The sequence below is a fragment of the Carlito syrichta genome, unplaced genomic scaffold (assembly GCF_000164805.1).
Source record: "Carlito syrichta isolate Samal-C Ts95f unplaced genomic scaffold, Tarsius_syrichta-2.0.1 Scaffold306578, whole genome shotgun sequence".
Lineage (NCBI taxonomy): Eukaryota > Metazoa > Chordata > Mammalia > Primates > Tarsiidae > Carlito > Carlito syrichta.
The window spans coordinates 61483-74341 of NW_007250674.1; the positions used below are offsets into that span (position 1 = coordinate 61483).

General features: G+C 36.1%; 1 protein-coding gene across 22 annotated transcripts in view; it reads right to left on the bottom strand.

The window, feature by feature from the left end:
* The window catches only part of TRIP12 (thyroid hormone receptor interactor 12), a 163043-nt gene that overhangs the window by 25317 nt on the left and 124867 nt on the right, over positions 1 to 12859 (bottom strand). For 12 of the 22 annotated variants that reach the window (XM_021715047.1, XM_021715046.1, XM_021715037.1 and 9 more), the window contains 12 exons: positions 12015 to 12222; positions 10898 to 10998; positions 10490 to 10664; positions 9341 to 9482; positions 7995 to 8186; positions 6048 to 6199; positions 4162 to 4334; positions 3423 to 3496; positions 3136 to 3335; positions 2420 to 2547; positions 1163 to 1314; positions 336 to 478 (listed from right to left, as the gene is read on the bottom strand). In XM_021715047.1, the coding sequence (XP_021570722.1) occupies positions 336 to 478; positions 1163 to 1314; positions 2420 to 2547; positions 3136 to 3335; positions 3423 to 3496; positions 4162 to 4334; positions 6048 to 6199; positions 7995 to 8186; positions 9341 to 9482; positions 10490 to 10664; positions 10898 to 10998; positions 12015 to 12222 (1840 nt within the window). Of the gene's footprint in view, positions 1 to 335; positions 479 to 1162; positions 1315 to 2419; positions 2548 to 3135; positions 3336 to 3422; positions 3497 to 4161; positions 4335 to 6047; positions 6200 to 7994; positions 8187 to 9340; positions 9483 to 10489; positions 10665 to 10897; positions 10999 to 12014; positions 12223 to 12417; positions 12494 to 12859 lie in introns of all 22 variants that reach the window. The other 10 variants (XM_021715045.1, XM_021715043.1, XM_021715040.1 and 7 more) reach the window with 3 other exon arrangements.

Below are 12859 nucleotides of genomic sequence, written 5' to 3' on the forward strand. Positions count from 1 at the left end.
TCTAGTGTCTCTGACCCAAACAGGCTAAGAGAATGAAGCAACTACATCTTTGGAGTTCAATTTTATGATAGCAGAGAATTTGACTTTCCTCAGTCAAATACTGCTGTGTACTCTCCTAGTTCATATACACAGACATATACTATTAAGGAGATCTAGTACCAGCCTCAAAACTTGACTGGATGCTAAAGCCACACTTTTCAGGATGTTGTGATCAAATGTGACAATGTTCATAAATATTTGACTAGGTCTATTAAGAATAAAGTTTCTGTAACAAAATATATAAAGACCAGCACAACAACATTCCCAAGGCCACCATGACAGAATGATTGTCTTACCAGGTTTTTCCTAGCTCAGTAAGCCATGTTGGGATGTTTCCTGTCATGATTACTAAAGGATCTTGAAGTTGCCTATTTGCTTTTGCTGTTAACTTACTGTTAATAAATTCACTAGTTGGAATAATCTCCTTGCACATTGCGTTCTGTAAAATGTTTTAAAAAAAGTCTATAAGTAATAAAACATTTGGATTATATTCACAATTTCTTCCTTTATCCCCAAATACATGCAGAGTGCCTTGATTTCACCAACTAGTTGGCAACATACAACATACAGCTTCTCATTGGTGTGTACCAGCCCAAACAACAATTCCCACAATACAATACTAAACCCCCATTCCCTCAAGGACCACTGATGCTGGCTCCATCATTGATGTGGCAGCTAATGTTTCATGCAAGGCTAATTCCTTCACTCTTCCTGCACTATATAGAAGGCAGCATGCAACTTTCACCCAACTTTTTACTTTATATATATTTTTGATAAGTAAACTTTTGGTCAAACGCACCTAAAGAATTTTAACTATTAATATAATAAATCCATATTGGAGTTTCATGTTGTAGATTTAATTTAATACATTGATAGCTACAGAATATTTTACAAATGTGCCAAGAGAACTAATCTAAGAATGTGGGCCCAGGAAAGAAAAGTAGAGAAGACTCCATTGATGAGTACACTGTTCTTCACTGGACTAGGACCCCTGCATTCAGTTGAATCACTGTTTCTGTTTCTAGTGTAAAAGGAAATTCAAATCACCAAACAGAAACCACGCGATAGCATGTCATGAATGACACAGACCATGAAAACTTCGTAAGAAGGCAACACTACTCACATCATACAAGTAATACCAGTATCGACTGATGGCATGTAAAACTCTTAAAAGAAGTATCACATCTAATGATGGATCTTCAAAGGTTATATTTTCAGGTGGTGTGGGAATGAGGTAAACTTCTAAAGGATTTGATACTGATGGGCACACTCCATCTAGAGGGCAAAAGAGCAAAGTTTTGATCAACGTTAGAAAGGCTAAGCCAGTGACTTCTAATCATTCCTAAAATAGTAACCAGAAGCTATTATATTTAATGTTTGACATCTCATTAGCAGGACACTGACAGCTTAGACATTTTTCCCCTTTTAATCTTAACTATAAAATGTCTGGGCTTATGAAAATTTCACTTTCCTCTTCAGTGTTTTTCCTTTATGCTTATAAACATTATAAAGAAGAAACAGACTTAACTGCATTTCTCTTTTATGCCAAAAACTACAGCTAAAAATAAAATGGCCAGGAATATAATCAAACTGTTTAAGTTCACTGTTATAGAAATTTTCTGGATTTCTCATATCTAGCTAAAGGCTGTAAAGGTCAGGTGGAAAGTGACTACTACATTTAGTTATCTAGCATCACTGTTTTTTAAAGTCAAGGTCTCATTCTGTTGCCCAGGCTGGAGCGCAGTGGCACAATCACAGCTCACTGTAGCCTCGACCTCCTGGGTTCAGGTGATCCTTCCACTTCAGCCTTCTAAGTAGCTGGGACTACAGGTGCACGCCACCACACCTGGCTAATTTTGTTCTTTTTTGTAGAGACAAGATCTTGCTATGTTGCCCATGTTGGCCTTGAACTCCTGGTCTCAAGTAATCCTACCACCTTGGTTTCTCAAAGTGCTGGGATTGGAAACATGAGCCATTATGCCCGGCTGGCATCACTTTTTTATAACTTCCATAACTGTCACGTTGTACTATTTAAAAAATGACAAAAATTAAAGGCCAAATCTGCCAATGCGCAGTCACTGCCTTCAGCCTCTTCTTTAGTGAATGTGTTCTAATGATATGTTTAGTCTTTATGAAAACATGAATTCTTAAGTAATTGGAGATGTTTTTCTGAATTTTCTTCCCAAATTTAATTTTATGAGTAATTTTCCATTTGCTAGATATTAAAGTTAAAACTTAAAAAAACTCAAACTCTTTGTAATTTCACTTATTTCTAAGTTATATTCAAAGATTTTACTACTAGATACAAATTACTCCTTTACAACCACGAAATCAGGAAGACTACTGCCTAAGAGCAACCCATTTTCCCCTATCATCTTACCATGCCATAACTCATCATGCTTTTTTGCATTTCTAGGGGAAGTTTTTGTTGGAGCTGTTTGGGCTCTTCCTCTTTTACCACCAACACAATCTTTATTACTTTCTTCATCTTCTCTCACAGGTTTATACCTACAATGATAAGACAGTATGTAAACCAAATCAGATTTTAAAAGTGCAAATTATTCTATGAAGCCAAAATCCAAGCCAGAGACACCACAGTTACCAGATGAACTCTCTGCAGTCTATTCTCTTTCTTTCTCCCCTAGTTCTAATGTGGAAATTTCTCAATGGCTCTATTTCCTATTAAAAACCACCTTTCTGGGAGGGGCCACATGAAAAAAATCCAAGGGTGGTTCTGGGAAGAAGGACTCTCTTCTAACATAAACAGCGAACACTCACAGACAAAGCAGAAAAGTCCCTAAGAGTTCAGATGTCCAACTTCTTATTACCTAATGAAACACCATCTAGAACAGCATTTTTTCTTAAAGATCTGAAATAAATCTAGATAGTAGGTGCAAACCATGTTTATTTCCCATAAATATATGTTCTCTAGTAAAATGAATGAAGGAGCTACAAATAAATACACACATGATTAAATATTTGAAGTGGTTTTTGGTTTTAGGGCCCTCTCTCCTTAGCCAGTCATTAATTTAATATGTATTCTACAACACAGTTTAAGGTTCATGAAAAGACAAAAGAAATAATTTTCAGACTTGCCATATTGTATGGGTCTTTGTCCAAATACCAGCTCTACCTAGAGGATTGCTCTCATCATCTGTGGATTCTCTTTCATCTTCAGCCTGTATACTGAACTGCCGTACTGCCTGATACACAGTCATGTTATAAGGTAGCAAATGTTCTCCAATGTAAAATTGTAGCCTGTGTCTTACGTTTCCTGAATTTAAGAACTGAGCAGCCTGAATAAAGCAAAGCAAAATTCATTTAAGCTGTAGGCCCTAACCTTTATACAGTACATTACAACATGCTGGGGACTAGTACCTTACCAGAGACTCATCTATTTCCTCATCTGATCCATCATCATCACTGTCTTCATCATCTTCTCTTACTCTTCCATATCCTAACGACCCAAGCAGGCTGTTAAACTTATAGCAGTTTTAGGTGTCAAAAAAAAAAAAACCCCTAAAAAACCCAAAACCCCTGTATACACTAGGTTAAACTGATGAATTCTTAGAAAAACATGTACAAGTCCAGTATCCCTTATCTGAAACACTTGGGACCAGAAGTGTTTTGGATTTCAATTTTTTCACATTTTTAGAATACTTGCATGTATATAATAATATATCCTGGGAATGGGACATAAAGCTAAATGCAAAACTCATTAATATTTCATATCCATATTACATGAAGGAGATTTTACATAGTATTCTTAATAATTTTGTGCATGAAACAAAGCACATGTATACTGAACCATCCGAAAGCAAAGGTGTCATCAGATGTGGAATTTTCTACTAGTAACGTTGGGTCAGTGCTCAAAAACTTTCAGATTTTGGAGCACTTTGGATTTCAGATTTTTCAGATCAGAAATGCTCAACCTGTATATATTACATTCTGATCTATGAAGTAGAAAAGTCTTATGAAAACTGTCAAACACAAAACATCATTTCTACTACAGTTCAACAAGATAATTAACTAATCACTCAAGTAAGGACCCAACCCCTAATAAGTCTAAATACTAAAATTCCAAATTTATGTCTAAATACTAAATAGTCATATGGGAATTACCTCTAACAACAAGGTATCTCTCGATAGCTTGTACCAAAGCCAGAGGGTCAATTTTGACAGGTCCGCCTTTCCACTGCTTCACATTTGCACAATCTGGATGTCTTTGTAATTGGCATTTTAACTGATGTGTGTTGAAAAATTTTAAAGCCTGTGATCCTCTGTTGAGAGAGAAGCTCAAGATAATATGTGAAAAAGAAGTTAGTCTATTATTTTCACAATCAATGTACAATAATTCAAATAAAGGCAAGAAAATACAAACTGCATTTTCTTAAGACACAAAGTAAACACCAGTTCTGTAAATGATTAAGCTAGTAATTACAGTTATTTAGTGAAAGTTGTTATAATTAAGAAATAAAAGATGGGTTTGCATGCATGCATATGAAAACCCTAAATCAACAATCAATCTCTGTCCCATCATGAACCTTGTGAGCAGAAATACTTGGCCATGGATATTCAGTCATTTTCCTAGAATATAAGTTCTGCAACTATTTAAGCATACTCACTTTTGCAGTATTTTGCCCTTTCCTATTAAATCCTATTTAAAAACAGAACACTCATTTTTGTTTTCAAAGACTTAAGCTATGAAATTACTTTTTAAGGTAACCTTTAAATTTTGCTTTGCTATACTTTTTTTTTTTTTTTTTTTTGAGTTGGAGTCTCACTCTGTCACCCAGACTGGAGTGCAGTGGCTGCTCCCGGCCACCGCAGCCCCAACCTGCTGGGCTCCAGCATCCTTCCGCCTCAGCCTTCCGAGTAGCCGGAATTACAGGCATGCGCTACCACGCCCGGCTGATTTTTTTTTTGATTTATTGTAGAGATGAGGTCTCACTGCCCAGGCGGGTCTCGAACCCGCGGGCTCAGGCAATCCACTCACCTCAGCCTCCCAAAGGCGCGGGATTACAGGCTGAGCCACCGAGCCCGGCTGCTTTGCTATACTTTGAACGAAGCAATTTAAGAACTCTAGCAGCTGAAACCTGGTAACGATTGTTTATTTAAATACTCGCTGCTAGAAAGCTATGGCAGGAATCAGATACAGAGATATGGAGATTAATATTTCATTATGCTAATATACATGTAAACATACATATTTTATACAAAGTTTTTAAAAAGTAAAAAGCTTCATAGTTTTCAAGCTTCATAGTTTTCATTTTCAAGGAGAAAATGTCTCCTAATTGTATAACTCTTCCAGGATAGTGTAATGATAAAAATGAAGTACCGCACTCTATATTAAATTTCAAAGCCGAAAAAACTCTAATCCATGATATGATTGCCTTATCTGTTCAACAATGCATACTGTTTTGATTCACTTATTTTTTTAAATGTGGATTTTAAAGCCAAACTAACATCCTACTTTCCAGACTTCCAGTCAAAATATTCCACAAAAATTATAACATTCCATAACACACATGACTAAACTTTTAAAATTATTTCTTGCAACACCTAAAGAGTCTTTCAAGCAACTACTTATCAAAAAAAATTTATTCAACTAGTGAAACTTCAAAATAAACACTTGTTCAAACATCTCAAAATACAAAGTTATAACCACTTATATCACATATAAGATCACATTGCACAAAATGTAAATATTTCATTATTCACATCCAAAAATTCTTGGAGGAGCTTTACATGTCAATGTATACCAATTTAAGAAAACTATGTCTACTGTAAGTTGCTAACACAATCAATAGATTATATATATTTAAAACACTCTCATTAAGACTCACAGTATGACTTTAAAGATAAAAAGCATTTGATTCCTTCTTTAGAGCACTCAGTTTCTTCAGTCACTACAGTTGAATGTTCGTTGAGCAGACCTCTTGCCACTTCAATGAAAAATTACATGCCAAATTCCTGTGGCAAGGGCACACCCAGGCAATGATCCTTACCTGCCTCCTGTCCCGTTTCCACTGGGGAAATCATGCACTTTGACTGGAAATTGTTCCATCTGGCTGAGGCAGTTGTTCATCTTGTGAACTAATGCCAACAAAGGTGCATTACCCACTGGTTCTACTCGTCCAATGGGCTCTTCTCCAGGAAGCTAAAGTTATATAAATAAACCAACAGGTTAAGCAAGGCCTCCTGAAAATGAAGCACTCCACAATGACAAAATTTAAAAAGCTGTTTTGTAGACAAGAATAATTCATCTATTCATTTTTAATTTTTATGACAGACTTGGTTGGAATAATGTTTCCAAATAAATTATATCAATAAAGATGCTTGTTTTACACCCCACAATCCCATATTTACAATTCCTAAATCCAAAAGGTTCTACAAACACAAATGATTTGGCGGTAAAATCTGATCCAAACAGACATGAGACTATCTGATTTTATTAGGAATGCTCATATGTTTTGTTGTAAAAATATTTAACACATATAATAGAGTGCTGTTCAGAATGCATTGGGGATATTAATGTCCTGTACTGAGGAACTCTTGAAACCCACCGTTCGGAGTGTCAGATAAGAGACTGCAGACCTATACATAATCTTAAGTATGGTGTATAATTATATCCACCACTGTCACACATCTAATGAATATCCAATAAATATCAACTCTGTTTAAGTAGCCCACAAGTTAAAATAATACAAACAAGGCTCAAATGTCTGTGAACACCAAGGGCATGGTGAGATAGTGTTGCTAATACACAGGAGTTATCCTTAGCCCTATTACACAGATAAGCCAGAGAGAAACTTCCCAAGGGATACCTTCTCTTAAGCTGTTGTAAAATAAGGAGACTGTTAGGTCAGCAGCCTCCAAGAGTTGCTGCCCTCTTGCTCTCAGCCCAAGGGTGAAGCAAGGGAAGTCACTGTATAGCTACTGGCCTTGTAATTCATATTATAAATGGTGATAAAGCACACTTGAATGGAATTGTAAGGATTGTGTTTTATATACAAAATAGAAATACATGTCTTCTCTATCCTATGTCTATAGATACAACATGTCTACCTAGTTCCCTAAAAGATACTGCAAGCTGCACTACGTTTAAAAGCAAATATTGCAAGTAAAATATATTCACAGGTGAGAGATTACTAAGGATCAACTCGCAGAATAAAAGACTCAAGATACGTCAGCCGCAGAAAGTGAGACATGGGCTTCAATAAATCACCATTTTATAGTTTTACTATTTACTTTGATATATGAGGGGAACACACCAAAACACCCAGAATTTACTAATTAAAAAAATTATTTATTCTCACATGCTTCAACTTCAGTCACCTTTTAAGTATTCTCCATGTGATGCAATACACCTATCAAGATGCTTTTTCCAGTGCTCAAGACAGTTTCTGAGCTCGTCAATTTTGATGCCTTTTTGTGCTTCTGCCATTTTTTTAATTTCACCTCTTCCACATCGGCAAAACATTCCACCCTTTGAGGACTTTTTTTCACCCAGGGAAACAAAAAAAAGTTGCTCAGGGTGAAACTGAATGAATAGGGAGGGTGGGGGCACCGGAGTCATGCTGTTTTTGTTCAAAAACTGCTTAACACTCAGCACAGCATCAGCAGGTACGCTATCATGGTGGGACATTTCTTCTGCAAATCGTGACATGACCTTCCCAAAACTCTGAGATAAAAATTTTGGTTAACTGTTTGATCCAGAGTAACAAATTTTGAGTGTACTACAAGGGATCCACCCTCCAAAAGATAATTCCAGTTTTTTGGTGGTCTCCCCTCATATGTAAGTTCAAGGAATCCAACAGTATATAAACAAGCTAGAAACTTTTACTCAATGTCTTGACTAAGATCTACTGGAAAATATTACTGAGATGAAAATAAATTCATTAGTGAACACTGATTCTTAAAATAAGATATACAAGCATTATTAGATAACTTACTGGAGAAGAAAAAAATACATGAAGAAATCTCTTTAATCTGATCTCTCTGGTCACAGCATCCTTTTCACTTTTAGATGTCAAATAAAGCAACAGCTGCTTCACAAATCCACTATGTTGGATTTCAAATGATGAAACATCTGACTCTGAGACTATGCTACGGATTTCTACAAGGCACTCAGCTCCACCATCCACCTGAAAGAGATGAGGACAAGTATTTCTACACTGATTTAAAAACAGCACTTCTCCAAAAGGAATTAAATACATTCTGAATGCCTTTAAAAAAGAGGGTGGGGCAGTGGTACAATCTTACTAAATCCATGGAAAATAGGATTTTACATATATACATACAACATTAACTGTTTTATGACAAAAAACAGGTATGCATAATAAAATAATAATGGTAAGAAAAAAATGTTCACATCCAACCAGTGTAGCTTTCCTTAAGAAATAATTTTAATGAATGAAAATACAAATTGAAGAATAAGGGGCTAAAACACCAGAATGAACAGATAAAGCAAGAATACAAGGTGTGGTTTTAAATTAGAACATGTAAAATCCTAATAAAACAGACAATTTCTTGGAAAATACACTACTAAAATTGCTCAATGTACATCAAAATGTCAAAAAAACTGAGAATCAGATGAAATGTAAAAGGCTTATTATAAACCTTTATCCTCTCAAACTACTATGAGACCCTGTGTGGAGAAGGGCTAAGGAAAAGCTGATCAACTACACCTACAGCTGAGGAGGACTTATAAAAGTAGAGATGTGCATGAAGAACATTTTTTTTTTTTGAGTTGGAGTCTCACTCTGTCGCCTAGGCTGGAGGGTGGTGGCACGCTCATGGCCACCACAGCCTAAACCTGTTGGGTTCAGGCAATCCTTCCACCTCAGCCTTCCAAGTAGCTGGAACTACAGGCATGTGCCACCATGCCCAGCTAATTATTTGATTTATTGTAGAGATGAGGTCTCACCAAGTTGCCCAGGCTGGTCTCAAACAGGTGAGCTCAGGCAATCCTCTCACCTTGGCCTCCCAAAGTGCTGGGATTATAGCTGTGAGCCACCGCACTCAGCCAAAGAACATTTCTAAAGTTGGTTCATTTGCCAAGAAACATGGAATGTGAAAGAGTATCAAAGATGAAGATTCTAGTACATTGAATGATGAACCCTGACAGTCAAGGATGAGTAAAAAAACGCCAGCGCCGAAGTTATATATGTATTAAGAATGTCCATCTATGATAGCTAAATCCAAGGAAAACTAGAGAATCATCAAGGAAAAGAGCAGTAATACCAAAGAGATAAAAGAAAAGACTGAAAGGACTAGCAAGATGCACTGGATGCAGTACCTGGAGGTTGAGTTGTTCGGTTGCAGCACAAAGTCTCTGAAGAACATTCAATGCAGGGTTGCTTCCATCCATATTCTCAGAACTGAAATAACGCTCTACAAATTTATGTGCCTGCTCCTTAATCCAACCTTTAATTTTTTCTCTGGAAGAAAAAATGATATTAAAGTTTCAGAATTCGTAGAAAGAATCAAGACAAACAGCTACTACATTCAAAACCTTTTTTGGCCTATGTTTATAGATTAATAAATTCAGATCCCATATTTGCCAAATTAAGTTTCACTTTGAAAATGGGCTAAAATGTACCTAGAAAATTTTTTAGGTACTTAAAATACATTTCAGGTCACTACATGAATAATAAACAGTGTTCTAATTTCTTGGGACTCAACAATGTAACAGTTTCCTAAGTGATCACCCAAGTGCAATTTTACATCACTATTTTCTAAAGTACAGACATATCTGCAATGTCCCTGGAGAGATGAAGTGAAGAACTACAGACCAGAAACATGTACCTGTTAGGTGCACGATAAACTATGATAAATGGAACCTGGCTGTTTAAACTGCAAATGCTAATGGCTTCAAAAACACATTTGCTTAATTATTTATATTAATTGAAATTCAGAAAAACAACCATCAACCAAACCAGTCAAACCAAAAGAGCAAGCTTATTTTCCCCAAAAGCATTGAATTTTTGCAGATGTATCTGCAGATAAAGCTGATAAGTATGCTACATCCAAAGCAAGAAAAACTAAACTAAAACAACTCCCAAGGACTTAAAAAAAAAACACAACTCTTCTCTAAGATCCTTAAGTTCCAATGTAATGGAAAGAGGAAATTTTATCATAAAAATATGAGTGAGGTTAGGAAATGTCAGCTTTTCCTTGTCCAGAACAAAACTAAGGAGTATGTTCTAAAGGGAATATAATTTGTTTGAGTATATGTAACTCCAAGCTAGATATGTTGAAAGAAGTTTCAAAGTCTATGACTGGAACTTTGGACACAAAAGCAGAGTTAATGAATTGAGATTCGACTTTATCCTTGAGCTGTGCCACTTCTCAGTGTTCACGTATCTTCTCCATATGAAAGACAAGCTGGTTAAAAAAGGTTTTCTGATATGGAAATAGAATCAACATAAAATTTCCCCCACTTTACCTATTATTGGATATGGTGTCCTTTGAGGCAGCCCTGGCAAGACCACTAACTCCTGCAGTTCGTGCTGGCTCAATGTTGTTACTGTTTGACTGTGCACTTAACCTTCCCCACGTTTTTGGATTCAAGCTTGCCAGGAAAGAAGATTTAGGTGACTGAGTAGTGGTGGGGCTTTTAGCTATGAAAACAAAGAGAATTACAGTTAAATCATCTTAGCATAACTGAAGAAAATCAACTGAATCTTAAGATACACAGTTTTAACAGATATAATTAACTGTAAGAATGAAAAACATCAGGTCCTCAGAAAACTGATATGTACTTCAAAAGCTATCGGCAGTTTTAATGAAGTACATTCCTGAAACTGCTCCCACCTTCCCCTTTATCTTTCCATAGTTTCAGCAAAGGGGTTACCTTGATTGTCTACTTTGTCATCATCTCTAGGAGGTGAGTACTTTGGCCTTCTTGGCCCTCGTTTTGGCAGTCGTTTTCTCTTTAGAACATCACTTAACCGACTATAACATGAGAAAATATGAGATAAGATTTAGTCATTACAATGATTTACGTCTTAATTCATTGAAAAATAAGCTAAAATGGCAGAATAACGAGTTACTTTCTCATATTTAAGCTAAACAGGACAACCGCCACCAGGTGGCACCAAAAACAACTGCTCTCCCTGCTAATTTCCCCACTGGCTACCTGCACAAGATAACGGTATCTTATAGTTTGCAAGATTAAATTTTTGGACCCCACTTATTTAGTATTACTATGTTTACCAAGATCTACTTTTCAGTTTAAAAGGAACCAAAAGGAGTACTACACTGAGTACATTCTGAATTCCAGAACTGAATCTGGCTCCTCAGGTGCCATTCATCTAGCAATATAAGGTTTCTAACAGCAAAGCAACAAACACAATTTTAGACTGTAAATCTTTTTTTTTAACAAACAAAATGTAAACCCAAACAAGGGTTTGGTAACATTCTTAGTAGCACAGTACAACAAAGAGAATGAAAGCTGATAAAAAATGGGAGAAGATTGAGAACTTTCCCATTTTCCTTTTTTAAAAGCTAAGAAATTGCTCCCAGTTGCCAAGGAAAGATAAATAGGAAATCAGGATATTTTTGCCTTCATATTCTAAAGCTTCTAATTTTCAATATTTTATCATTGTATCAATAGCTGGATGTCTCAAAGATGGTATGTACGCAGAAGTACAGTACCATAATCGCAAGAGTACAGAATCAGAAACAAGAACACAAATCCTACATAAATGTGTGACACTGCAAGTCACCAGCATCTCTCAACAGTCTTAACTTCCTGGTAGGTGAATGGGAAAAGAACATATCTCTTGTGAAAAATACAGGTTTCCAAAAATATTAAGTTTTCTTTCCATTCTCATTAAGCATCTAACAAAATACAGATGCAAAAATGTAGTATGTATAGTCCCTCTAATATTTTTACCATTTTATTTCCTGTATGTCTTAGTACCAAAACAAAGCTAAAGGCCAAGAGCATAAAAAACACAACAACTTACCCTTGAGGGCTGAGATCTAAAGAATCATCTCTGCTGTGCTGTAAGCTAGGTGATCCCAAGTCAGCTGTGGCATGAGTGGCAGCTGTGGCTGTCCCACTGCTGACTGATGTTGTGGACCCCAAAGATCCAGACCCATTCGTACATGCCTTTGGTGGACTTGTCAACAAAGATTCTGATTCTGCTAAGTGTTTTACTTGATGCATTACACCTTTTATGGTAACAGAGGCGAAAAGGAGTCAGTTTTAATCAGGAATCAGGATCTCTTCCCTGCCATTACAAAATCCCGAAATACTAATATTAATATAATACAAAAGAATCACTGAAAAATAGCTGGCAAATGGGGGGGGACAAACAAAATTAGGAGACAGAGTTTTCAACTTGACTCCAATCAGAAATTCAAGACCCATTCGTACATGCCTTTGGTGGACTTGTCAACAAAGATTCTGATTCTGCTAAGTGTTTTACTTGATGCATTACACCTTTATGGTAACAGAGGCGAAAAGGAGTCAGTTTTAATCAGGAATCAGGATCTCTTCCCTGCCATTACAAAATCCCGAAATACTAATATTAATATAATACAAAAGAATCACTGAAAAATAGCTGGCAAATGGGGGGGGGGACAAACAAAATTAGGAGACAGAGTTTTCAACTTGACTCCAATCAGAAAAAGAGTACAAAAATTCAGAGTTAAGGAAAAATATTTATAATGAATGCCTTCTATTCTTTAAAACCCAATCAGATATATTTGATAGAGTCAAAAAGTAGTCCTCCTTTGAGTTCAAAATACCCATTATAAAAACAATAATTACAAAAACATAGCACACCTTGTGGCGTGATAGCCAGAA